The following is a 27013-nucleotide window of genomic DNA, read 5'->3' on the forward strand; positions in this document are numbered from 1 at the left end:
GTGAGTAGGCTCCCGGGGTTGGGGTCTGGGAGGGGCTGGCCCGTGTCCAAAGCGGGGTCTCTTGAGCTGAATGCCAGGCCAGTTTTGACTCACCCTGCGGGTGGGTTCAGGGGACTGAGCCTTGGGTTAGAGGGGAGGTTCTGCCAGCTACCGGGGGCTTCTCCACGGGCCTCTAGTGATGCAGGGACCGCAGAGTCAGGGGGAAGAAGGGAGTAGCTTGCTCGGGGGCAGAGGCCTGGGATGGACGAGCTCACACCTTGCATGCACTGAGCCCTGCTCTGCCCCTGGCTGTGTGTTGGGACGCAGGGTCCCTCATGCTGCGGCGGGGGCCCCTCATGACAGCCAGTGGAGGATGCTGGAGGCGCCCATGGCAGGAGGCTCGCAGACTGGAGACCTGGGGTCCCCCCGTGACGGGTGGGATACAGTCTGGGAAGGTTATGTCTCCTTCCTCCCGCCAGAGCAGAGGAGGAACAGGGGACCCTGTCTGGGGAAACTCAGGCTTGGCGTGAGGCACCCGCGGCCCCAGCTTGCCCGGGACTGAGGCGCTTCTGGGACATGGGGCTTTCCAGGGAAAAACCCGGAGAGTTCTAGACAAACCAGGATGGCTGGCCACTCTCCCTTTATGGGTCCCTGCAGGCCAGACAGACTCATGCTGGAAGTTGGCCCAGAGGAAGGAGAGAAGGCGCTGGGGTAGGGGTAGCAGCATGGAGATGGGAACACGGGGTCATGGGCACCCTACCTCCAGCCCCCCAGAGGGACACCTTGCCCTGACCTCCGTGCTCAGGAGAAAAACAGCTTCGAAGGAGGGGTGTCCAACCAGGGAGGCCGGAGTGGAAGTGGCCAGGAGCTGTGGTCTGGCTTGGCAAGGGCCTCCGAGGGGGCATGAGAGGGCAGAAGGGCAGCCTGGAAAATCAGGGAGAGGCAGGCCTCTGAACCGTCCAGGAGAGCAGGACTCAGAGCAGCTGGGGCTGGGGCCCCACACCTGCTCACCAGGCTGCGGTGGGGAAACTGAGGCAGAATAAGTGGCAGGAACACGCTCCTGTTCGTGTGCTCCCGGTGCTTCGCCCCCATCCCCCCCCAGGCACATGCCCGAGGGGCCTGGAATGTGCCCGCCTCTTAGGTCCCCCCGGCACGGCCTCCGCTGTCCTGCTGCCTCGTCCCCCGGCTGGAGGGAACGATGCCATGTTCTGACCATCCAGTGTCTTCCAGAACCTCTGCCCGCTGGGAACTTCATGGAGAATCCATCCAGGAGGAAGCAGGAAGGACCTCCAGGGAGCCAGAAGAGAAGTCACAAACCCACACAGCCTCCTACCCTAGAGAGCCCCCCGGCTGTCCCGCGGTCACTTCCGCCTGCCTGGATGGCGCTTAGGGATCCTGGGTATTTGGTCTGTGCTGGGGACGGCCACACTCAGTAGCCTGTCTTCCGTGCTCTGGGAGCCCTGGAACCTGGCTGGGCCGGACTCTAGGGGCCCTGGCGCCTCCCGCCCCCGGGCCCCTGGTCCCCTGCTCAGCTCCAGTGACAGCTGGGTATTGCACACGTTTGATAAACTGCAGATGAGCGAGACCCCAGCATCTCAGCCCCTTCCCCCCACGGGACTCACCCTGAGAATCCTCCCTGGAGCCGGTTTCATCCGGCCGTGGACCCCGCCCTGGTTTATTCACCTATTTCTGACTCCACCCACCACCCTGGAAGCCCCTGGAGGGGAGGCCCCCCCGCTCCCCCCCCAGGCCCCAGGGAAACACTCCCGGTCTGGATCCCGACTGGACGTTCGGGGAGGAGGGCCTGTTCAAGGACCCACGGCCAACAGTGGGCTTCCAGGCTACCGTGGCTGATGTCCAACCCAAGGCGGCCACTAGCTCCACTGTTTGCCCCAAGTCAGAATCCAGAGCATCTGGGGGAGGGGCTCAGCAGGGAGGCCCCATCTGTAGGACCCAGCAGCCAGTGCGTTCAGGATGGATGGAGCCGGGGCGGGGTGGGGGGGGGGCGGAGGGGGGCCTGCAGTCAGCCCCAGCAGGCTGGCATCTCCGGGACTTACCAGCTCTTGACAAGGGGCTCGTCCTCTTGACAGAGTTTCCCCATCTGTGAAATGGTCTGGGCGGATTCGGTGAGATAACGCACGGGGCTGCCCGGCACAGAGAGGGTGTGCCGACGGCAGCTGCGTACCGACCAGCGTCCAGCCGGGGCTGGCCGAGGACATTGCTGAGCGCCGGGCAGAGTCGCGGGGACCTGTGCCCCACGGACCCCCAGGGCTCTGGAGGGCTTGGTGGCACTGTCCACGCTGCCCAGCGTGTGAACACTATTCCACTGTGCCCTACGGGTTATTAGGGAACGGCACGTGATGGGGGCGTCGGGGTCTGAGTCTCCCCACCAGCCCACGGCCCTGCACTCAGAGCAAATGTCCAGCTTACGTGACAGTGGCAGCTGGAGGGGGCCGCTGGTGTTGGCGCCGTGCTCGGCCACCCCTCTAGGCGTGCGGAGACAGTGGCCACGGGGAGGGTGCTGGCCACCGCGCCAGGCACGTGTGGACACGGCCCCCGAGACTCTTCAGGAGCCTTGCAGGGGAGAAAACAGAGGCACGGAGAGGTTAAGCGACTTGTCCGTGGTCACACAGCTCCAGTAAGAGGCAGTTGCCGTGCCTGACTCCAAAGCCCAAAGCTTCGTGGTTTAGCCAGGCAGTGCCCCTACCTTGTCCCCTGCCCCAACCCCTGTGCCACGTGCATGCTGCCGGCATTAGAGTGGCCAGACAGGGAAGAGCCACCAAGTGGCCACCAGCAGGAACCGGAGGGGGGGGGGTTGCCGTGGACTGTGGCCACGCCCCCCATCTGCCCAGCAAAGGCCTGCTGCCCCCTTCATCACGCCCTCCACACCCCAGGGTCCCAGCGCCCTCTGGCCTCATCCCTCCGGGGTCCCCAGCCCCTGCCCTGGCCTGGGACACCATCGTTTCCCAGCCGCCTGACTTCAGCCATTCCTCAGCCCCCCTCCCATCCTCTCCGCTCGAGGCACCTGCGTCCTCCATTAAACCTCAGGACCCTGGACCCTAAGCTGGAAGCCTCCAAGGCTCCTCGGTGCCTTCTCGAGGTCGCCGGCTCCTGGGCTGGACTCCAGGCCCTGCACACCCGGCCCCTGAAGCCCTCTCCGGAAATCTGGTTCGTTCTGGGCTCACTCTCAGTACCAGCCGTGACGGGCGAGGGCCTGGGATTGACCCCGTCCCCGCCTGGGACCCCCACCCTTGCCGGGATCCCCCTCCTCATCCCAGACCTGGGGGGGGGGCTCTGCTGGGGGTTCCCGCTGTACCCCACGTCCCGCCATCCTGGCACGGACCGCCCCTGTAGTGGAGGACGCTCAGGGCTTGGCGGGGGCAGCTTGGAGGTAGGCCCAGGCCTTCCCTGGCAGCCCCCAGGGTCTCCTTTAGTCGCAGGCTCATCTCTGGGGGGCCAGCAGACGTTGTGGGGCGCTCGCTCTGCAGGCCTGCTTTCTTGGATGCTGCTCCCCTGGCAGGGCCCCAGCTCGCAGCGCAGAGGTGCACTTAGGGTTACTGGTTTGGTGGGTGCTGTGAGAGGTGGATGGACTTGTGACAGCGTCCACAGGCAGCCGGCAGGCCCCGAGGCAGGGACAGGCCTAACCGGTGGGGGGGCCCGGGCCTGCACTGCCCGGGGCTTCGATCAGCACCACTAGTGGAGGGAGAGGAGGCGGAGGGTGAAGGGGCGATGGGGGCGGAGGAGATGGGGGGGCAGGAAGAGGAGAAGCTGAGGGTGGGGGGCACGGGGAGGGGGCTGAGGGGCACCAGAGGGAATGGCCAGCTCTCAACGTTGCGTCTTTAGCCTGGCTGACCCTCCCCTTCCTCTCCCTGCTCCTTGGCCCCCTGGCTCCCTGCCCCCTACCCATGTGTAGGGAGAAAGAAGGCCATGTGTTATTTCCCAGTGATGTGTGAGTGACAGCCCCCCCCCATCCCGCCCAAACATCTAGGGGTGATGGGGTACTTTTTGAAAACGAGGCTTCCCCCCTGGACGGCCCTGGCGGGCCACGTTAGGCCGACCGCCCCATTTAGACTCGAGGAGACTTGTGGGCCCAGGGAGCCAGGCCCTTGCCCAGATTCCCCACCAGGTGAGGGATGAATACGGCCCCCCCACCCCCACCCCCACCCCAGGGCTGCGCTGGGGTCCACCTGGGCTCTCCTTCCCAGTCGCCAGTGCGCGGGCAGGTGGGCGGGCCCGGGGGCGGGCTCCTGCCTGCAGTGCCATCTGCGGACACCAGGGGGCAGCAAGCGCCCAGCTTTGGGCCTCAGGGCGGGCGGCCCGCAGCCCCGGGTCTCGGGAGCTGTCACCTCTGGCACCTCAGCAGCTTTCCAAACTGTGTCCGGGCCCTCGAGGGAGGGAGGGGACGGGCACCCATTCTGCTGAGCCCCTACTCCGTGCGGCCTGCGGGGCTCCCGGCCTCTGTCCTGACCTCCCACTGCTCACCTTTGAGACCCAGCTGGGTGCCGGGGGTTAGGAAATGTACTAAAAGACTGCACAGATGAGATGCTGAGGGCCTCCCCCTCCCCTGGCCTTGGGGGGCCCGACTTGCTCTGGGAGCCTGCTCAGGGTGTCACGGGAGCAGGGAGCTTACACGCTGCCCGGCCCAGTACGTGCTCTGTGGCCCCGGGGCCTGGGTGGGCTCGCTCCTCTGCGGGGCCGGGGGCAGGGCTGGGGCCCTCACGTCTCCTCCGCGGCTTTCGGGCTTCTCTGAGCGCCGCGTGGGTGTGCTGGAAGCAGGGTGGGAGCTGGCGGCCCTGGTGAACCCTCTGGACAGAAGATTCTGACTCCTAGGGGTCCCCTCTAGCTCAAGAAGACCGGACAGGAAGCCGGGGGCTCGGCAGAACGAGACCCAGGACGGGGCATCTGCTCACCCAGATTCGTTTTTCCTGCTCTTTCCAGGCGGGAGGCCTGGTGGGGCTCAGGGCCAGCCGCAGACCCTCCTCCTTGCCTGCCCCCGACCCTGGGAGCCCTCCCCAGCCCCGCAGAGGTCTGTGGGTGTCTGGGATAAGCAGTGTTCCAGGGCCTCCCGGGATGGCCAGTGCGGAGCCCGGAGCAGTAGTGGGCCAGCTGGGCTGGGGTGGCCTTCTGCTCGGCACTCGGAGAGGAAGCAGTGCCTGGCCCGCCTGGCCGGCCGTGCGGATGGGGCAAGGGAGCCCTCACGTCCAGGGCTGCTCCCGGCTTCCTCCACACCTCCCCCCACGGCCCGCCCAGCCCCTCCTGCTAATTCCCGGGGAGCGAGGACCCCCGGCCCAGCCGGGGCTGGAGCACAAGGCAGCCCCTGTAATCCGAGCTTTGGATTCGCGTTGTGCGGCATGTGGACGCGTCACCGGAGGGAGGCCGGCACCTGTGGAGGACGTGCCTGGCAGCCGCCCCGAGAACAGCCCGTCCTGGGGGGGCTGGGGGCGGGGCCGGCAGAGCGCGGGAAGTCGGTGCGGGGAGGAAGGTTCTGGCTGTGCCGGCACTGGGCCCCGGGCCAAGTGTGCTAGGAAACCCCCCTCCCCGCCAGCCCCAGCTCCGAGCTGGGCTGGCTGCCTGTCGCTGGAGGCTGGCTAGTTAATCTGTAACTCTCCATACTCCTCGGGGCCTCCAGGCCTCATCTTGTGGAGAAGGTGAGGCTGTGAGGGGCAGCGTCCTCCCCGAGGGGTCTGGCCAGGCCGGTTCAGGGCCACTGCTGGGTGAAGTGGCTTGGGGCCAAAGGTCTGGCCCTTCCCGGGGCTGTGGACAGGGGGGCGGGGACGGACGGGGCCGTGGGGCTTTGCCCCGGTGGGCCCCGTCTGAGCCAGGCAAGAGCTGGCTCACCTCCCTGGTGGGAGGCACACGGGGGAGGCTCAGTCCCCCCAGGACAGGGCCACAGCCCGCCTCCCCCAGCCCAGATGCCCAGCTCCGGCTCTAGGCTTGGGCGGGGGGCGGGGGGGCAGTCAGGGGGTTCTTGCTTTCTTTCCTCTCCTGCTTTTGTGCTCGCCAGCCCCTCATAGAAGTCCCGGGAGGGGCTCCGGGCTGGAGAAAGGCACGCATCTGTGGCCACAGAGCTCTGAGTAGGTTGCTTAACCTCTCTGGGCGTCTGGTTCCTCCCTTGCAAAAACAGGCATCAAAATGCCTCCCTGTCCAGGTTCTTGGAAGGATTAAAGGAGACCAGGGGCCGAGCCTGGGTGCAGGGCAGGCTCCTGGAATCTGGTGCTGTCATCATTTGTAACATCCCTCCGCGCCCCTCACGCCGCCGTCTGTCCGGGAGAAGTTTTCTTCTCACACACACACCCCTCGCAGGGGCCTGGGGAGCACACTGGGGGCGGGCCCTCCTGGGCTTCCAGAAACAGGTCCGTGTGGCTCCCCAGGAGGAGGGAGCTCGGGGACGCGGGCCGGGAGTCAGCCAGCAGGCGGCAGCATGTGGCCAAAGACGGCGCTCCCCGGCCCGCCCAGCTCTGCCACTCGCGTGTGCAAGAGTGGCTCCCTCCGAGCCTCAGTTTCCTCAGCTGCAAAAGGGGCCCACTCCCTGGGCCGACCACGGCGGGCGCCGTGGGGAGAAATAGCCCCATGAGGTCTTGGGTTAGTGGGTTAGCTGCTGTAACCACTAGAGCGGGACCAAGTAAGTCCTTCAATCTGCCCGGGCCTGTCTCCTCTTCCAGAAAAATGACACCTCAAACAGGCCGGTGCCACACAGGTGACTCCAGCTGGGGAGGGCTGGCTGCTCTAACAGACCCCCCCCCCTCCCCCCCCCCCCCCCCCAGCTCTTACCGGCTTAAAACACGATAAACCTTTATTTTTCACTCCTATCTCGGTCAGGTCGGTGTGCAGAGGGTGCTGTGGGGGTGGTGGCTCTGCTCCCTGGGTCATTCAGGGCTGCAGTCCCCCCCGCCTCTGCCCCCCAATCTGGCTGGCAGAGCGGTGTGGGGGGGTGGCAGAGGGCAGAAGAGCTAGGTTGGTCTGGACGGGCCTCGGCCTGGAGGCAGCGTAAGCCATTTCTGCTCCTGTCTGTGGCCCAAACTGGTGGCGTGCCCCCCCCCCCCCCCCCAGCTGCAGAGGGGCTGGGGATGTGGTCCTTGCTCTGTTCGTTTGGAGGAGGAAGAAGCGAACAGGGCTGGGCCGGGTAAGAAGGACAGAGATGCGCACTGGAGATGCCAGCGGGGGGCCCGGTGCTTACGACCCCCTCACCCTGCACACGGGCTCCCCCACTGCCACGCGTGCAGGATTTAGGGGTGCTGGAGCGTCCCGGGAGCCTGTCCTTGCTGTTCCCCAGGGGCCAGCACCCCCCCGTCTGGTTCTGTTATCTGCAGCCACCCAGAGTACAAACATTGTTCCTTTTGTTTTCTTTTCTCCTTCGGATACACTTTTAATTACAAAAGTGGAGCTTGGTTATTGTACTCAGGCAGATGTTTGCAAGCTTGGGGGCCCCTCGGGGTGGAGGACTGGGCCTTCTCTCAGACTTCCAGGCCCCCAGCTGTCCTCCCCCAGGTCTGTCCCTGGCTCGGGGGAAGGGCCCCAGCCCCGCTCTTGGGACTGGCAGGTCAGTGAGCCAATGGGTACCCTCCTTGACCAAATTCAGAGTCACATACTCAGAGGAGGTCACCTCCCTGCCCTAACAACCAAGAGGGGAGATGTCCCCATGGCCTTTGGAGAATACAAGGAAGGACGGGAAGCCCAGAGGGAAAGCAAAGAGAAAGGCCGGCAGCTGGAGGAGGGGCAGCCCGACTCCACTCCCGCCCCATGGTGCTCCCGCTAGAGTTCCATTCCCACAACAGGTGAGGCCCCACCAAGGGGATGCATAAAGCCATCAGGACGGCCCTTGGCGCGAGCGAAGGGTGGCCACTGTTGCCGCACCGCGTGATGTGAGTTGTGTGGGACTGCCACCCCCAGTGCTCGGAGGCAGGACTCGATGTCACATGCTGTCAGTCTTGTCACGGAGACAGGGGGGTGGGGTGCTGGGACCCAACTGTCTGAACTCAGCTGGCACGAAGGCAGTGGGAATGGCCCTCTAAGCGCACCCCAGCCCAGGACAGTGCGTGGGGAGGACTGGCTCATTACTCCTGCTCATTTACTAAGCACCTACTAGGTCCCCTGCCCTTAGGGGGCCGAGGGCAGACAGCTATTCACAGCACCCGGCAGTTCCCGCTAGGGAGGAGAGCTCAGGCCCCCTGAGTGTCCAGAGCGGGGCTGGGCGCGGGATGCCTTCCTTCCTGGAGGAAGGGAGACCACCTGGAGGCTGAATCCGGGGGTTGGGTGGGCGACTTCCCAGCCTGCCCTCCAGGACAGCTGGAGCCAGGGCATCTGGACCTCTTGGGAAATCCAAGAGGAATCCACCTGGTTCCACATTTTGTGGTCACTACCCGCTGTGGCACTGGGGAAGCCAGTGTGACCAGGGCACCAGGGCTGGGCAAGGCCCTGCCTCCTTTTAGCCCCAGGCCAGGTGATGACCCCGTATAAGCGGTCCACAGAGCTTCAGAAAACTTCAGCAGCTTTTTTTTTTTTTTATTTTCCTGAAGATAAAAAATTGTAGCATCTACGCCTGTGGGAATTTTGGGATACAGAACAGAATAAAAACTAACCGTGAGTCACCGCCTTTGGTCCGTCTTTCAAGAGCCCAGCACCTCGCCCTGTCCCTCACCCCGCGCCGATGCCCTCTCCTGTTCGTCTCATGCCCTCACTTCAAACTTGGCCTCCCTGCGACCCGGGGCCCAGGATACCTCCTCCGGGACACATCGGCACGTTATCACAGCATCCCATCCCTGGGGTGTCCTGGAGCCCACCTGACCCTGTGGCGGCGGGGCGGGGGGGAGTCTGGTCGCGGTTGGGTCAGCCTTAATTCTCTCGCTGGGCTTCCGGGCTCACCGGGGACAGGGGCTGACAGCTCAGGCCTCTGCCGGATCCTCCTGCAGGTGCCTGACCCTCCCCACCCCCAGCCCAGGGCTGCTCTTATCTCGTGGACTGGTCTGGAGGCATTTCCTGGGCTCCCAGCCCCCAAACAGGCTGCACCAAAGGGAAAGCAGCAGAAAGTAATGGTCTCCCATGGCCTGGCCCAGCTGGGACGAGAGCCACCTGGGAGAACCTGGGGCCGTACCAAGGCACGGCGGGTGGGGGAGAAGGGGTTTAGGCCCTGGCAGGCCTCCTCCCCGACGCCTCTAGGAGGGGCCCTCTGGCTCGCCTGCCCAGTCACTCTTAGGGCTGTCGTTTCTCCGCAGCCAACAATATTTACTGGGCACAGTGAGGGGTGCTAGCCTTCCGGGACAGTGGGACAGGTACTCCAGCTAGAGCAGGGCTGCCTGGGCACCTGCTGCCCACCGTTGGCCCCACCTCCCACCTGGGGGTTCCCTGTGTGATGGGCGGGGGGGGGGATAAAGCTGGTTCAGAGAACCAATGTACACAGTCAAGGGCCCCGGCGAGGCAGGGCCAGGCCCACCCCAGTGGAGGAGGCTCCCGCGCCCCGTCCAGGACCCCAGCCAGAGCAACGGCCCCCGGCCGGTCTGGACAGCGGGACCTCGTGTGGCCCAAGCCCAGAGTGGCCTGGCCAAAGCCTGAGAGGTGCTGGGCACCTGGTCCATGACATGGTGGGCATAGCCTCGGAGGGGCTCCGGTCTCCCACCCGCTGAGCAGGGCTGGGCAGGGGCTAAAGGGCCGGCTCTGAAGGTGCCCCTTCGGGGGAAAGAGTGGAGCTGCCTGCCCTCTCGCTCCGAGGGCCCTAGGGCCAGCAGGTGTGTTAGGGCGCCAGGTGCGCGGAACCCTGCCAGGGACGCAGCCCCGGGCACAGCAGGCCGCGCGGGGGCAGCCGAAGACCCCGCCTCGCTAGGGACGAGACGCCCTCGGCGGGTTCAAGCCCCGTCAGCCGGCGCTGGAGGCCCAATGGTGAGCGCGGGCGGCTGGGCCGGCGCCCCCGGGGGGCGAGTCGGAACTGGCCGGACGCCGGGCCCCGCCGCGCCGAGGAGGGCGCGCCGGCCGAGGGGGCGCCCGCGCCGCCGCCGCCGCCGCCGCCGCCGCCTCGCAGCCCCCGCCGGCAGACAAAGGAGCCGGAGGGGGGCGGGAGTGGGGGTGGCGGTGGTGCTGGGGTGGGGGGGGGGATGGGGCGAGGGGGCGGGGCGCCGCGGTGTCACGTTACCGCCCGCAGCGCCCTTTAACTCGGGCCCCGCCCCTCTCACCGCCCCCCGCCCGCCGCCGCGCGCGGCCCGCGCCCCGCCAATCGGCCCGCGCGCCCCGCCCCGCCCTCGGGTGGGTGTGTGCACGCGGCCAATGGGCGGCACGCGGGGGCCGGGCCCGCCAGCGGGGCGGGGGCAGAGCGGCGCGGGCCAATCGCCGCCGTGTTGTTGAAACTGAAAATACTACATTATGCTAATCGCGGCGGGGCCCCCGCGCGGGGGGGGTTGGGACCCTCGCGTATAAAGGGGCGCGCGAGGGCTGGGCGTTCCACAGGCCAAGTGCTCTGCGCTCGGTGGGTGCCAGCCAGGCCCGAGCGAGCCGAGCGGGCGAGGACAGGCACCGAGGGGGCGCGGCCGCCGGCCGGACGACACCGCAAGCGACACGCAGGAGCAGCCCGAGGCCCGACCGCCAGGTAGCCGCCGCGCCCGCCCTCCCGCCGCGTCCCTTTGCAAATGCAGACTCCGACTGCGCGGGGTCTCACTTGCGCCCGGCCTCCGCCCTCCTCTCCTCTCCTCCTCCTCCTCCTCCTCCTCCTTCTCCTCCTCTTCCTCTCCTCTCCTCTCCCGCGGCCCCGGCCCGCGCAGCCCCGGGCCAGGCTCGACGTGTGTCTCTGCAGCACATTGGCAATGGAGCGCCTGGTCGCCCGCCGCACCTTCCCCCTGTTCGCGCGCACTAGCGCCTGCCGCAGCCTCTTCGGGCCGGTGGACCACGAGGAGCTGAGCCGCGAGCTGCAGATCCGCCTGGCCGAGCTGAGCGCCGAGGACCAGCGCCGCTGGGACTACAACTTCCAGCAGGACGTGCCGCTGCGGGGCCCCGGGCGCCTGCAGTGGACCGAGGTGGACAGCGACTCCGTGCCCGCCTTCTACCGCGAGACGGTGCAGGTGGGGCGCTGCCGCCTGCTCCTGGCGCCCCGGCCCCGCCCGGAGGGCGCAGGCGATAGCCCGCCCCCCGCGCCGCCGGCCGATGAGCCCCTCGACGGCCTCGGGGAGGCGCCGGCGCCGCCGTCCGGCGGCCCGGCGGTGGCTCCCGCCCCGGCCCCAGCCGCGGCGCCGCAGGAGAGCGATGAGCAGGAGGCGGTCCCGCCGCCGCGCAGCCAGGAGCCCCTAGCCGAGCCGCTGCACTCAGGGATTTCGGGGCGCCCCGCGCCGGGCACTGCCGCTGCCGCTGGCGCCGCCGCCGCCGCCGCCGCCGCCACCAATGCCGCCGCCGCCGCCGCCGCCGCCGCGGCTGTTGCCACCACCGCTGCCGCGGGAGGCGCCGCGATCAAGAAGCTGCCGGGGCCTCTCATCTCCGGTGAGTCCCGCGCGGCCCCGCCCCGGCCCGGCCCGGCCCTGCTTTGTCCGGCCGGCCGGGCTCCCCCGGCCTCGGGGGCCTCACTCGGTCCCCGCCTCCTCCCGTGGCATTAAAGGGCCAGCGGCGCGCAGGGCGCGGCTGCGCCCGCACCCCGGCCCGCCCCGCTGTTGTGCTCGCGAGCGGCGGGGCGCGGGAGGGATGGGAGAGCGCGCGCCTGGCCTCCCCCCGCCCCCCGCCCCCGGGCGCGCCGTCCCCGCTCCGGCCGCCGGAGCCCCTCCCCGGGCGCGGCGGGCGCGGCGATCGCGGCGCGGAGGGGGTTAAGCGCGGCGGCGGCCCCGGGGGGCTTGGCCGCGGGACAAGGAGAAATGCTTACACAGCACATTGCGCGGCGACGTAAACAAAGCTGACCCGCCGCGGACCTCGGCGCGGGCGGGGACGGCGCCCCCACCCTGGCCGCCCGGCCGGCCGCCCGCCCGCCCGCTCCCCCGTCCCGGCCCCCGCTCGGGTTCCCCGGCCGACCCCGCCCTGACCGGCTGCGCGCGCGCCTGCCGCCCGCAGATTTCTTCGCCAAGCGCAAGAGACCCGCGCCCGAGGCCAAGGCGTCGAACGAGGTCCCCGCGGGATGCGCCGCCCCTGGCGCCGCTCCGGCCGTGGGCTCGGCGGAGCAGACCCCGCGCAAGCGGCTGCGATGAGGTGGGCGCGGCAGGGGCGCGCGGGGCGGGGAGGGCTGGCCCCTGCGGGGTCGTGGCGGTCGCCCTGTGTGCTGTCGCTCACCGAGCCTCTCTCCCCCGCAGCCTCGCGCCCAAAGAGCCCCGAGGGAGCCCGCTGGGCAGCGGACAGGACAGGAGCGCTGGGCCTCGGCTGGGACCGTCCATGTAGCAGCAACCGGCCGGCAGCTGCCACCGAGCAGCGTTCGGTTTTATGTTTAAAATTTAAAAAAAAAAAACAACTGTGCAATGTATTAATAACGTCTTTTATATCTAAATGTATTCTGCACGAGGAGTACACTGGTCCCAAGGTGTAAAGCTTTAAGAGTCATTTATATAAAGTGTTTAATCTCTGCTGAAACTCAGTGCAAAAAAAAAAAAAAAAATGAAAAAAGAAAAAAAAAAGGAAAAAAGAAAAAACATGTATATTTGTACAAAAAGTTTTTAAAGTTATACTAACTTATATTTTCTATTTATGCCGAGGCGCGGGCCGCTTTGCCGCGCGATCGCTCGGTTACTGGTTCCGCCAAAGGCACGCCACCCGCATCTGGTTATCGACAAATGTAAATTTATTTTTATAGCGGACTCTGGGGGGGGAGGGGTCGCTCACAAGCTGTAGCTGCCGAACAAGCCCAGCTAGTTAGCAGTTCTCTTCGCGCTTTCTCTGTCTCTTTTATTATTATGGCTATTTTAAACTGGAAGACAAATCTGTTAACATGGTTCCTGAGCCGTCTGCAGCACTGCCCCGGCCCCTCGTCCGCCGGGTTCCAAATAAAGAGGCCGAAAAACGCCGCAGGTCAGCTCCGTGTGTCCTTGTACCCTGCCTCCCAGCTTTCTTCTCTGGCGCCCCCACAAGTTAGGGAGATAGGACACTGGACAGAGGGGGCGGCCAGGCTACGCTGTAGGCCATCCACTCCAAAGGGAGAGGGACTTTCTCCTGGCAGGACTGGCTAAAGACCACCTGCTCTAGGCCCCTAACTTAGGGATGAGCGGCCCCGCCCTCGCTCTGCTGCACACCCCCCCACACACACACCGCCCCCCGCCGCCCCTCGAGGCGCGCGGGGCTGTGCGCCGAGACTCTCTCGGGCTCCGTGCGTCCCTTGCTCCAAGGAAACCACCCACACCCCAGCCGCGCTGGGCTGAGCCCCCATGGGGCTCAGGTGGGCACTCGCAGGGGCTGGGCCATGGCCCATCCCCCCTCCTGACTACTGCGGCGCCGGCACTCGGGGTGGAGCCCCGACGGCTCCCGGGTCCCCAGCTTGGTGGGGCCGGGGTCCCCCACGGGTCGGGCCAGGGGAGCCCTGACGTGTTGCTGGCCGGTACGCGCCAGCAGTGGGGGAGGGGCGGCCTGAAGGCCTGCGGGGGGGGGGGGGACCGGGGAAGGGGAGGCGCCTGGGGCCAGGTGGGGGTGGGGAGGGGTGCGGAGGGGTGGGTTGCCGCCGTGGAGCAACTCGGAGTCGAGGAACTCGAAGTCGGATACACCCGCGCGCACCCACCAGTCTTCTGGTTTCCAAGTACTCTCTTTTAGTCGAAAAGAGGAGGTTTATTTTATTTTATTTTTTTATAGCTGACCTATAAACCTCTGAAAATTATGGCTTACAATGGAAAGGGTGACGTAAAGCGGCACAAACCGAAGGCTAGCAGGATTTGTGCTGGTGCCCTGGACCCAGAAAAGCGGAACCGGTGGTGTATTTAAGTTAACCGTTTTGGGGCCGGGTGCGGCACTGACGTCCCCCACGGGTCAGGGACAAAGGCTGGGCCCAACCTTCCATTTGCAAGATGCATCCAGACTCATAATTAACCTGCCCCCAAGTGCCTAAACGGGCCTGGAGGAGAGAGATGGGGCTGGACGGATCACTCCGAGATGCGCGGGCAGTGAAAGCAGGCCCCCCCCGCCCCACGACGTTCAGCTGATGGCGTCATGGGCCCGATCGCAACCTGGGAATCAGGCCTGCGGGGGCCTGGCTTCGAGGGGGCCTTCCCCACACCCACCCGTGTGACCACAGCCTGGTGGAGGAGAGGTCCGTGGGGGCTGCTGGGTCGCGCACCTGGCGGAGAGCATCCCCCCACCGATCTACCCATGACCGAATCTGGTGGGGGAGGGACCCCTGGAAGCCCCCAAGCAGACTGCTTCGGAGACCTGCCACCCTGCTCCGCACGCAGCCCTGGCCTGCTACCCAGGAGTGCGACCCACCTGACCCCCGCTCCTGCTCCCTGGCTTTCTCAAACGCACGGTGCTGGGCGGACCAACAATAATACTGTTTCTGGGGACGGTCCCCCATCACCTCCGGGGGAGATGGTAACGGATACCTGGAGGTTGTCCTCCACGGGGAGCAAGCGTGGGATTTTGAGCCACACGCGTGACCCTGGGCACACGTGGCCGGAGGCAAGCCCTTCCATCCCTCGGTGGGCCTCAGTTTCCTGCCTTTGGCGCCCTGTGACCCTCATGTGAGGATCTTAGGGAAACAATAGCCTTGGATGGTTGGCCCCAGATCTCTTTTCTCATCTGTGCTCCTGACGGGGAGCATGAATATGTACCCTACTGTCAGGATGGGCCCTTTCCTCTCTGGACCCCCAGGCCCTGCCCAAGCCCAGAGCACCCGGGGAGCGGGTCGGCGGTCAGCACACATGTGGGATGGGTCTGTCCTCAGTCAGGGCCTGATCCCAGTTCCCCTGGGGATCCATGATAATAATAATAATAATCCTAACAGCCACACTCATGACATCCGGTCTCGGGGCCCTAATGGCAGGGGCTGAGCATGGTTCTTCCTCAGCAAGACCCTCCCAATGTGGCCCCACCCCACTGTCTGTCTGTCTAAGGAGGAAACCGAGGCACGGGGCAAGCTGCGGGAGGACAGATCACTGACCTCGGCGGGGCTGAGGGACTTGGGACTGCTCCGTCGACTGTCCTGTGCCTTGGAAGGCAGGCGCACGGCGGGGAGAGGAGCCAGGCCCCAGGACCGCAGGAGAGGAGTTCGGGCTCACACACACAAAGCGCGCCGTGCCGTGGCGTGCGCCGTGCCCGGCACACGCAGTCGGTGTGCCGTGCGTGTAGGGGCTCGGACCATGCGTCTCCTGCAGGTTCCCACTGGTCCTGCCTGACTCTAGCCACACGGTAGCTTCCTACAGACCAGGCCGGGAAGACAGGCTGTGGAGCTTTAAGCTGGAGGCCCGCCGGGCAGAGGCTGAGAAGGGACTGGCCGGGCAGTGGCGGGCAGGGAGCATCAGCCGCACACTCAGGGAAGCTCAGCGGGGACGGGGTCTGGAGGCCAGGGGAGGACAGAGGTCATGAAGAAGGCCCGGTGAGCGTGTCTGAGCCGGAGGGGCCGGATGAGGCGGGAGAGCGGGGCCTGGAGGCTGTGTGGGGGTCTCTGGCCTGGGCCGGCCTGGCCTGCTGCTGGGTGTTGGGCCCACGCATGGGTCAGACGTTATTCCGCGTAAGAGTGCCTTCTGGGGCGCGCCTGCCGGGCCTCCCCACTCCCTGTCCCTTTCCTCTGGTCTTCGGGGCCTTCCTGGGTCTGCTGGGCTGGGGTCAAAGGTTAGGTTTGTCTGTGGGCAGTGGAGGGCCCTGGGCTGACAACTGCGGAGGCAATATATTATATTAATTATTTTATTTCATATATATGGGGCAGGCAGGGAGAGGGGCAGAGGGGGAGGGAGGGAGGGAGAGAGAGAGAGAGAGAGACAGAGAGAGAGAGAGAGAGAGAGAGAGAATCTTAAGCAGCCTCCACGCCTGGACTCAGGCTCTATCTCACGACCCTGGGATCCTGACCTGAGCTGAAATCAACAGTCAGTCGCTCATCTGACTGAACCACCCAGACGCCCCCAAGGCAATTTTATTATATTATATTATATTATATTATATTATATTATTTAAATACATAAATGAGAGAGAGAGAGAGAGAGGGAGGGGGGCAGAGAGGACAAAGAGAGAATCTCAAGCAGGTGTCATGCCCAGTGCGAGCCAGACACGGACTCTGACCTGAGCCGAAATCCAGAGTCGGTGACTCAACCTCAGCTGTGCCACCCCCGGGGGCAGTTTTGTGAGGCCTGCGGAGGCCGCTGGGGGGAGAGGCAAGCGGGGGTGGGGGAGGGGCTACCGCGGCCATCCAGGCAGAGGTACTGGGTGGACAGGCGCCCTAAGTCCCCCCAGCCTGCTACACACCGCTCGGGGCCCCAGCCCCACAGCAGTGACTGGGAGGGACAGAGGCCCTGCTGGCGGGAGCTGCCTCTGCAGGGGGAGGCCATGTGCTCAGATGCGGTAGGTGAGCCACAGTGGAGGCGGTTAGGGCCACCAGCAGGTGAGGCTGGGCCCGTGTGCCAGGGCAGAGGGCAAGGGGTTGTTTGTTTTAACGGAGCATTTTATCTTATTTTTTATGCAATGTAAGATGGAATCTTCACTTTTCCTTCCTTTTTAAAATTTAAACGTTGGTTAACGCACAGAGCGTTAGGGTTTCAGGAGGAGATTTCTGTGATTCATCACTTACCGTTTAAAGCAGGCCGTGCCAGGAAGCCCCCCTGCGGCCCCCCAGCAGGTGATGTCTGAGCTTGACAGAGGTGAGGGGCACGAGCCATGAGGATTAACTGGGAGAGGAGTTCCAGGCAGAGGGAACGGCCAGGGCAAAGGCCCAGAGGCCTGGAGTGGTGATGGAATAATGGGCCGCAGGGGCTGGGGTGGGAGGGTGGGGTCGAGAGAGCAGAGCTGGACTGGCAGGGAGGGACTGCGGGTGGGCAAGGGGGCCACAGGTGGGGGAGGCCTCTGTGGTTTCCGGTTCCTGTAAGTGCACACGTGGGTCATTCTCAGAGCTGAGGAAGCCTCTTCAGAGAAGGGGGAGCAGAGTCTTGTCATTCCCTGCCTGATTCCCGGTCTCAGCCAGGCCCCGCGGACACGGGTTTGGTTTTCTCAACAGCCCTGCCAAGGGGGTGTTAGCACTCACGTGACAGGTGAAGACGGCAGGTTCAGAGAAGCGAAGCAAAGGGCCTGGGGTCACCGGCCAGGATGCGGCTCAGCACTGGCGACCCCACAGCCCTGGCTGCTCGCCCCCATGCTTGAGAGCACTGTTTCTTAAAAAAAAAAAGTATATGTCATTATTAACTAAAGTCTGTGTTTTTCTATGACTTCACTCTCGGGGGTGCGCGTTCTGTGGGTTCGGACAAACGCGTGACGACGCGTGTCCACCACCACGGTGTCACGAGGAGTCGTTTCCCTGCCCCCAAATCCTCTGGGCTCAGCCTGCTCATCCCTCCCTTCCGTCCAAACCCCGATGACCACCGATCCCTGTACTGCCTCCCCAGCTCTGCCTTTTCCGGAACGTCACAGAGTCGGAATCCTACGTTGTGTAGCCTTTTCAGACCAGCTTCTTTCACTTAGTAACACGTGTTTGCGTTTCCTCCGGGTCTTCTCGTGTCTTGGGAGCCCACTTCTTTTCAGCGCTGAATAACATTCCGCTGTCCGGATGGACCACACTCCATTTGTCCGCACGCCTCCTGAAGGACTTCTTGGTTGCTTCCGACTTTGGACAGTTAACGCGTGACGCTGTGCAGGTTTTTGGTGTGGACCTAAATTCTTAGCTCCACCGGGGACATACCAAGGAGGGTGGCTCCTGGATCGTGCGGCGAGAGTGTGTTGAGTTTTGCACAAAAAGGACGAACTGTCCCCCAGAGTGGCCGCACCGTCTTGCATTCCCACCAGCAGCGAAGAGTCTCTGTCCCGGACCCCGTTTTAAAATCTTCTTCCCCGTGTGGACCACAGTTTTTAGGTGAATTAAAAAAAACAAACAAACGTAAAACTTTGCTACAATTTAGATGCAGCGAGGACGGAGCATAGTGAAAAATGAACACGGACGGCCGTGGCTGGAAGCGGGCCCCTCGCTGGCTTGACCTGGCTGGGTTGGGGAGCCTGAGCTCGGTCAGTTCCTTATCCGGTCGGCTCTGGTGGATTACGTTCTTGTCCAAATATTTGCTGCCCTGCCTCGCGGGGGGATTTGACTTTTCCCGCAGGTTGAGACCAGGCGTGGCCGTGTGACTTGCCGTGGCCAATGCGACGGTTGGCATGGCACATGCCGCGGCTAGGAGCTGCCCTGTGGCGCCACCGTTTTCTCTCTCCACCAGGAGACCTGCAGGGCCCCGACAGAGGACGTGCGGCCCAGCCACAGCCACCAGGGTGGGACCGTCACGGTGAGAGAGAAATTCTCCCTGCAGGCGGTGAAAGCCGCCGAGACGTTCGTTACGCAGCATGAAGTGCCCCGCGCTGACAGAGACAGTTCTTTTGAAGACCCCAATGCCCTGTTCTAGGACTCCGGGAAGGACACGAGGGCCTGGTGGCATCGTGTCAGGTTGTCCGGTGGTTCTGCAGACTCCTCTCCGGGCACCGCATTCGGTGTCCCCCGGGGGCTGGCCCAGTACTGTCTCATTTAAGGGCTGGGAGTCTGGGTCTTTCAGCAAGGCAGGGTCTCCGTCCTCTCTGGTCGTCTTCTGTTCGGTGGCCTGTGTGCTTTGAAAAGCATCCGTTGGTGAGGCAGGGAGCATTCGGGCAGGTGGGCAGGCGGCACAGAGCAGTGGAAGACCCCGGGGCCAGACGGAGCCCTTCTGCGTGGCTAGCGTGACAGCGACCCAGCTGCTGACCGCGTCATTGCACATGACGGCCATGTGTTCATCCCCACCGTGGGGATTGGTCACCCTGAGCTTTCTTGAGGCAGGAGAACCGATACCGAGCTTCTCAAGAACGAGCCCCATGCAGCTTCCTCGGCCCCTCTCTCCCCCCCCCCCCCCACTGTCTGGGGCCCAGGCTCTGGAAGCAAGGCTCACGTCCACGAGCCACAGTGTGGACGGCACGCGCACGTGGTGGGACGAAGGCATCGACCGACCTCTGTAGGAGGCTTGGCGGCTGATGGCTCAGACGGGCGGCTGATGGCTCAGACGGGCGTGTCTCCGGGGCTCGCTCTCAGCGGCCAGAGTCACGATCCCTTCCCACAGGTGGCCCCCCTCCAGTGACCGGTGGGCGCGGGGGACAAAGCCCGGCCCCTTGCCTTGAACAGAGCGCTCTGAGGGGCCGTCCCAGCTCTAGGGCTTCTGGGGCGACGGGCTGAGAAGTGTGTCTGAGCTGCACCTTAGCTCCCCTTCCCATTCTCCCAACCTGCCCCTTCCCTCCAGAAGGGTGTGTCCAGGAGCTTCCTTGATGAGGCATCGCACAGGCGCACACACACAGGAACACACAGAGACGCGCACGCGGACAGAGACGCCCACGCACGCACGCAGGGACACGCAGGGACGCGCACGCGGACAGAGACGCCCACGCACGCACGCAGGGACACGCAGGGACGCTCACGCGGACAGGACGCCCACGCACGCACGCAGGGACACGCAGGGACGTGGACAGAGACGCCCGCGCACGCACACAGGGACGCGCACGCAGACAGAGACGTACGCAGACACGCAGAGGGACACATATATAGGCAGACACACGTGTCTGGCAATTCTTAATTTTGTCGTTGACGATGGAGGACACACGTCAAGACTGGGGGACCCGTCTCAGACTCCAGGGCTGAGCCGTGTGCCCGCACACCTACGAAGGCCCGGTCGCTTATTCCGAAAATGAAAGACGGCGTTATTTAGGCCTTGAAGTGAGTGGTCCGGGGGAAGCCGAGACCAGATTTTGTGGCTGAGATGCGCTCTCTGAGATACGGGATAGCAAGGCCCCCGGTGGCCCGAGTGGCGTCTGCTGTGACCTCAGCTGTTGTCCGCAGGCCCTCGCGGCGGGCTCCTCCTCGGGGCCGGCGGCTTCAGCGTGTTTGCCTCCCAGCCCCGGAGCGTGACCGCGAGCCCGCCGTGCGGTGCCAGGGGCGTGAAGTCAGGTGAGCGCTGAGAACACCTGTTCCAACGACCTCCTGCCAAGTAAAACCTATCCCGGCGCTTTGTGGTTCGAAACAACGGTTTTGTTTATCCCTGTGATGTTATGAGTCAGGAATTTGGGAAGTGCTGGCGGGTAGTTTGGCTCCGTTTTATGGGGCGTCAGCGGGGGTGGCGGGATGGGGGTTGAGGGTCGGCTTCCAAGCCGGTGGCTCCCGTGCCCGGCCTCGCGGACCGCCGGCCGCCGGCTGGAGGCCTCCGGATTCTGCCACTGCCGGGCGGGAGCGTGGCCTGCACCAGCCCAGCCTGCCGTCGCTTCTGCCTCATCCAGCTGAGCCGGCCCGGGATGCGAGGGCGGGTGCCCCAGTCCTGCTTCTCCAGAGAGCTGTGGCCGCCTTGGCCGCAGCACCCTTCCTAGAGCCATTGGTGCTCGGTCCGTACCCAGCACGTGCTGGGGGCTTTACTCCAGGACTCAGGACACAAGGACTGCTTAACCTGAAAGCAACACCGTCTTCCTTCGGCGTGGGTTTCCAGTAACACGCAGAAAAATGGGTCGTTGGGTACGCCTGGCTTTGAACACACAGCACACCAGCAGTGGGGTGTTGCTCGGACCCCAGAGCTGGGGCTAGTCCCGAGGCAGAGCTGGGAGCGCTTGCACGGGACAGCGTGGACCCCTCCTCTCCAAGACCCCTGAGACGGTCCCAGGACAACACCTGAGAAGTCCTTGCCGCCTTCCTCTATTGGACGTGTGCACGTTTAGGCACGTGTGCGTATATATATAAATGCACGTACGTGGTATTCATGATGAGCGCATACATAGAGGTAGTGTGTTTATATGGCGCACAAAACACACACGTACATTTACATAATTTCTCTTTTTCGTGAACTGTGTAGCCGGTTGGAAATGTTTTTAAGAAGTTATTTATTGGGGCGCCTCGGTGGCTCAGTTGGTTAAGCGTCCGACTTCGGCTCAGGTCGTGATCTCACAGCTTGTGAGTTTGAGCCCCCCGTCGGGCTGTGTGCTGACAGCTCAGAGCCCGGAGCCCGCTTTGGATTCTGCGTCTCCCTCTCTCTCTGCCCCTCCCCCGCTCATGCTCTCTCTCTGTCTTTCAAAAATGAATACACATAAAAAAAAAAAAAAAAAGAGTTGCGTGCTCTTGCGACTGAGTCAGCCAGGTGCCCCTGAATCTTTTTGTTTACACGGGGTCCCGGAGCCCGTGTCCCCCCACGGGCAAACCGCTCCTTGTAATGGGAGCAGCGTCGTTCCTGCAGGTACGGCGGGGACCCACGGTGCCAAGGCGGAGGCGGTCCCTTCCCTGCCAGCTTCATCCCAGACGCGTGCCTTTCCCCTCATTCCAGAAGAACACTGTTGGCTTCCGAGGAAGGCCCTTACCGCTGACCTCACGTGTACTGGGTGTCCCGAGACCCTCCCTGCGCAGGGGACCCGTCCAGTGACGTCACCACCACCCGGAGGGCCTCACGCCTCTCTGGCTGCTTCTGTGGCACATGGCGGACAGTCCATGCTAGAGGTCATCCCGCGGCTGCCCTGGGCTCTCGGCATGGCACCACGTTGCTGCTTTTCTGAACCTCTTTTGAGCCACTGGTCCATTTTTGGTGACCGCACTCGTAGTAAACAATGGAACGGCCACACAGGCCGTCACACGCAGACGGCGGGAGGCACGTCCACGGACAACTGGTGGCCGACTGCTCAGCCACGCCAGTGGGCCCTCAGGAGCACAGTGGGGTCATGTTAGTGGTCCATGTGTGGACACAGATCATCCCTGTGCCTACTTCCCACAGGAGCTCTTGGGGGGCACGAGGCATCGTCAGGTGGTCTTGAGGACCCGTGGACAGGGCTGGGGTCACGGCAGCTGGCTCCTGGCTGATGTAGAGAACAGGCCTCGAGTTTTCTAACCCCACCTCAGGGACCCCAGGGGCCCAACCCGACTCACTGGGGGTGGGGAGTGGGGGCAGGGAAGCAGCAGGGGTGGGGTGGGGTCGTGCCCAGCACTGGGCCGTCTTCCTGACTGTTTTCCATGCCGGGCTTCCCCCTCTTTGCTGGTCTTTCCCTGGGGTGGGGCCCCTCCATGGCGAGGGAAGCAAGACACGAGCCCCCTCCCCGTTCTGAGCCTCGGTCTCCCCTCTAGGAAAGAAGAGTGAGGCTCCTGAGGGCCTGTCTGGCTCGGCGTTCCTTGGGTCTGTGGAGCCCAGGGTGGTTTGGAATCTCCATCCCTTGGCTGCTGGTGCTGACCCCACCCGGTGGCCCTCCCGGACCCAGGCTCGGGAGACCTAACCGGCCCCTCTGGTGGGAGGGACCCCCCCCCCCCCAGCTCACAGCTTGGGGGTTTCTGCTTTGATGGTCACGTGGGTTTTATTACCTGACCCGACCCTTCACTCTGGTCCTGAAAACTGGTGGTGGTGTCAGAGCCAGGACTCCAGGGGCCAGAGGGAGTCCACCTGCCAGCTGCCGGCCAGGGACTGAGCCAGGTGGGTCAGGTGCCCTTCTCCCGGGAAGCACTCCCCGCAGGCAGGGACTCTGACAGGTCGACCCACAGGTTGCCTGGCTCCAGTCCCCGTGGGAGTCTAGCCGTGGGCTGAGACAAAGGCAAGTGTCTGTCTCCTCTGTCTTCCTGTGCAAACCTCCCTCAGCCATTGCCCTCCTGAGCCAGGAGATCCCTTTTTGGTCTCTCACACCCGAAGGGGCAGGGGCGGTGACCTGCGTGACAGCACCTGGTTCCCGGCCTGACCTGAAAAATATTGTCATTTGTTCTGATGGTGCTTTGGGCCCAGAGCCATGTGCCTGAGCAAGGAGGGAGGGAAGGAAGGAAGGGAGGGAGAAAGGAAGGAGGGAAGGAAGGGGGGAGGGAGGAAGAAAGGAAAGGAGGAGGAAGGGAAGGAGGTGGGGAGGGTAAAAGGAAGGAGGGAAGGCAGGGAGGGGGAAAGAGGGAGGAAGAAGGAAGGAAGGAAGGAGGGAGGACAGAGGGATGGAGGGAGGATGGAGGGAGGAGGGAAGGAAAGAGGGAGGGGGAGGGGAATGGAGGGGAGAAGGGATGAGGAAGGATGGGAGGGGGAGGGGGAGGGAGGAGGGAAGGAGGAGGAAGGGAGGTAGGAGAGAGGAGGGAGGGAAGGAGGGAGGGAGGAGGGAAGGAGGGAGGGAGGAGGGAAGGAAGAAGGGAGGGAGGAGGGAGAGGGAGGGGAGGAAGGAGGAGGGAGGGAGGAGGGAAGGAAGGAGGGAGGGAGGAGGGAGAGAGGGGAGGAAGGAGGAGGGAGGGAGGAGGGAAGGAAGGAGGGAGGGAGGCAGCAGAGGGAGGGGAGGGAGAGGAGGGAGACGGAGGGGAGGGAGGAGCAGGGAGGAGGGAGGGAAGAGGGAAGGAGGAGGGAGGAGGGAAGGGAGGAGGGAGGGACGAGGGAGGGAGGAGGGAGGAGGAGGGAGAGGTAGGGGAGGAGGGAGAGGGAGGGGAGGAGGAGGAGGGAGGGAAGGAGGGAGGAGGGAGGAGGGAGGGAAGGAGGGAGGAGGAGGGAGAGGGAGGGGAGGGAGGAGCAGGGAGGAGGGAGGGAAGAGGGAAGGAGGAGGGAGGAGGGAAGGGAGGAGGGAGGGACGAGGGAGGGAGGAGGGAGGAGGAGGGAGAGGTAGGGGAGGAGGGAGAGGGAGGGGAGGAGGGAGGAGGGAGGGAAGGAGGGAGGAGGGAGGAGGGAGGGAAGGAGGGAGGAGGAGGGAGAGGGAGGGGAGGGAGGAGGAGGGAGAGGGAGGGGAGGGAGGAGGAGGGAGAGGTAGGGAGGAGGAAGGGAGGTAGGAGAGAGGAGGGAGGGAAGGAGGGAGGGAGGAGGGAAGGAGGGAGGGAGGAGGGAAGGAAGAAGGGAGGGAGGAGGGAGAGGGAGGGGAGGAAGGAGGAGGGAGAGGGAGGGGAGGAAGGAGGAGGGAGGGAGGAGGGAAGGAGGGAGGGAGGAGGGAGGGAGGGAGGAAGAAGGAAAGAAGGAGGGAGGACAGAGGGATGGAGGGAGGATGGAGGGAGGAGGGAAGGAAAGAGGGAGGGGGAGGGGGATGGAGGAGGGAAGGAGGAGGAAGGGAGGTAGGAGAGAGGAGGGAGGGAAGGAGGGAGGGAGGAGGGAAGGAAGGAGGGAGGGAGGAGGGAAGGAAGGAGGGAGGGAGGAGGGAGAGGGAGGGGAGGAAGGAAGGAGGGAGGGAGGAGGCAGAGGGAGGGAAGGAAGGAGGAGGGAGGGAGGAGGGAAGGAAGGAAGGAGGGAGGAGGGAGAGGGGAGGAAGGAGGAGGGAGGGAGGCAGCAGAGGGAGGAGAGGGAGGAGCAGGGAGGAGGGAGGGAAGAGGGAAGGAGGAGGGAGGGAGGAGAGAGGAGGGAGGGAGGAGGAGGGAGACGGAGGGGAGGGAGGAGCAGGGAGGAGGGAGGGACGAGGGAGGGAGGAGGGAGGAGGGAAGGGAGGAGGGAGGGACGAGGGAGGGAGGAGGGAGGAGGGAAGGGAGGAGGGAGGGACGAGGGAGGGAGGAGGGAGGAGGAGGGAGAGGTAGGGGAGGAGGGAGAGGGAGGGAAGGAGGGAGGAGGGAGGGAAGGAGGGAGGAGGAGGGAGAGGGAGGGGAGGGAGGAGGAGGGAGAGGGAGGGGAGGGAGGAGCAGGGAGGAGGGAGGGAGGAGGGAGAGGAGGAGGGAGGGAAGAGGGAAGGAGGAGGGAGGGAGGTAGGAGAGAGGAGGGAGGGAGGAGGAGGGAGAGGGAGGGGAGGGAGGAGCAGGGAGGAGGGAGGGAGGAGGGAAGGAGGAGGGAGGGAGGTGGGAGGGAAGGAGAAAGGCACACTTCAGTTGTTTGTTTTTTCGTGTTTGTTTTTCTCTTGGTGGCTCCTTTCGGGGATATTCGTTGTCAGTTGTCACCTGCCGCTCTGGGGGCTCACGGAGCCCCTTAGGGAATCCCTCCGGCCCCCCACCCGCAGGCCCTTGCACCTCCCGCAGGCCCCGGCTGCCCGGGCTCCCCTCTGGTGCCCAGCAGCCCGCCCTGCGAGGGAGGCGAGACGTGAGCGGGAGCAGGTGGCCCAAAGGGGAAGAAGGTCGCCCAGACGAGGCACGTGGGTCTCGGGGAAGCGAATCTGTGGGAGACTCTGGGGGCAGACAGGCGTCCCGGGGACACCCCCCCCGGGGCTGGGGCCTGGAGGCCCTGGGAGAAGGTGGGGAAGGTGGGGGGACGCCCGAGCCTCAGCCTCGCCGCGCACGGGAGGAAGGAGAGCCGGCGTCGGGGGCGGGGCGCGCGCGGCGGCCAAGCAGCAGCCGGGCCGGTTGAAGTCACTCGAGGTCAGAAATGCCCAAGCAGGAAATGAGATGCAACTTGTAAGAGACATCAAAGGAAATGGAGAAACGTTCTCCTGACGCGTCCTGGAGAAGGGAGGGATGGGGAGGACGTGGCCCTTCACCGGGGAGGGGATGGCCTCACAGGATGAAAAGGCGCCGAGCCAGGCACCCGACCTGCGCGGCGGCAGCGAGCGCCTCCCCGCAGCCGGGAGCCCTCGCGATGCGCGGGCCGCCCGGCTGCCCGAGCCACCTCCGCCCGCGACTCCAGGGCGGGGACGCTTCACGGCTGGGGGCGCGCACTTGCCGGCCACCCGCAGCGCGGGGCTGGCGCTGCCACAGACCCGGTAGCTGAACGCACGCCCCTTCCTGGAAGGAAGCACCGGCTGGTCTTGTGCGCCAAGAGCACTGTGGTGCCCAGACGCGTCCGGGAGCCCTCGCCCAGCCCAGCCCCCTCCGTGGAGAGAGAGGGGGAGCGCCCGTCCAGCCTGGGGTGGGGGGAGGGAAGCCGGGGGGGGGGCGGGCAGAGCCGCCACAGAGGGAGTCCACAGCCAGGAGGTACCCCTGCCTCTCCCCCCACCCCTCCCGACGTGCCGGTGGCGGCCCATCTCCGGGACCGCCTGAGGCTGGCCGTCTGGAGCAGGGCCCGGCTCCCGGGCCCTGTGGACTGGGACCCAGGTGAGCCTGCGCTGCTGCCCCGTCTGGGTGCACTCCAGGTGGGAACAGGGCCCCTGGAGTAACCCTTGGCCCCTTTCTGCCTACCCTGGCCGTCGCTTCGCCTTCCAAGGGAAGAGATTTGCGGCCGCCACAGATATTTAATGGATCATCGGGGGAGATACGAGGCTGCGTCAGGTTAAGGGGAGGAATCCATGCTCAAAGCCCCCACCCCTGACGCCTGGGCTCCACGAGTGTGTGTTTTGGAAAAAAGCTTGCCCCACCTCCCCTTTGCTCGGGGGTCCACGCAGGTGACCAGGGGCTACAAGCCGATCGTCTTCCTTGTCCCGGGGAGTTGGTGGCGGGCGCACACAAGCCGCGGGAGGCAGGAGCTGTGAAGTCAGGTTCCCCAGCGTGGAGCCCTCAGCCCCATCTCTGAAAGCGGAGGTGGCCAGGAGGCGCGGGGGGACGGGGGCCTGGCCCCCAGGACATGGCTGCTGGGTGTGGCAGGCCCTGGGAGAGTGTCAGTCCCTGCGTTTAAGGGTTGGTAGGTCCCCGACCCGGCTGGGCCTCATTTGGCGAAGTGGGGCTGAGAACGGCAGCCCCGCAGGAGTGGGGGGAGCAGCGAGGAGCCTGGCGCTCCCCAGAAGGTGCTTTCCTGGGCGCCGACGCTACGAACAGACTGCGGGGGTTCAAAAGGTCAAGGATTTGGTTCCAAGGCAGCCAGAGCAGCACCCTGAGCCGGGGCGGGCCAGCAGCCGTCTGGCGGGTGCGCGGATGCCTGGGAGCCCTGCAGGAGGGGACCGGGCGGGAGGGTGCTGGCCACCTGAGGGGCCGGCGGCCCTGGGACGCAGGTCTCTACGGAGGGGCCGGAGGGAGCGCAGCGGGGCCGGGCTGACGGCGGACGCGGAGCGGCAGGCGGAGCCTCCTCCTCCGGCCGCGGCCGCTCGGCTCGCGGGGTCCGCGGGGAGGGGCGGGAAGGCAGCTGGACGCGGCGACGATTTATGGGCCTTTCAGGCGAGCAGGTGCCTCCTCAGGCCGCCCATTGTCTCGCCGGCCTCACAATGGGGCCGCCGCAGCCGCAGA

At 65.1% G+C, this 27013-nt stretch overlaps 1 protein-coding gene across 1 annotated transcript; it reads left to right on the forward strand.

The window, feature by feature from the left end:
- Positions 1-10441: 10441 nt before the first annotated feature.
- On the forward strand, positions 10442-12935 carry CDKN1C (cyclin dependent kinase inhibitor 1C). The gene is given in 5 exon segments (XM_043582000.1): positions 10442-10552; positions 10757-11021; positions 11992-12126; positions 12228-12323; positions 12325-12935. Coding segments are annotated over 4 exon segments (531 nt in total). The 5' UTR covers positions 10442-10552; positions 10757-10766; the 3' UTR covers positions 12370-12935.
- Positions 12936-27013: the final 14078 nt, after the last annotated feature.

The sequence above is a fragment of the Prionailurus bengalensis genome, chromosome D1 (assembly GCF_016509475.1).
Source record: "Prionailurus bengalensis isolate Pbe53 chromosome D1, Fcat_Pben_1.1_paternal_pri, whole genome shotgun sequence".
In the NCBI taxonomy this organism is placed as follows: Eukaryota; Metazoa; Chordata; class Mammalia; order Carnivora; family Felidae; genus Prionailurus; species Prionailurus bengalensis.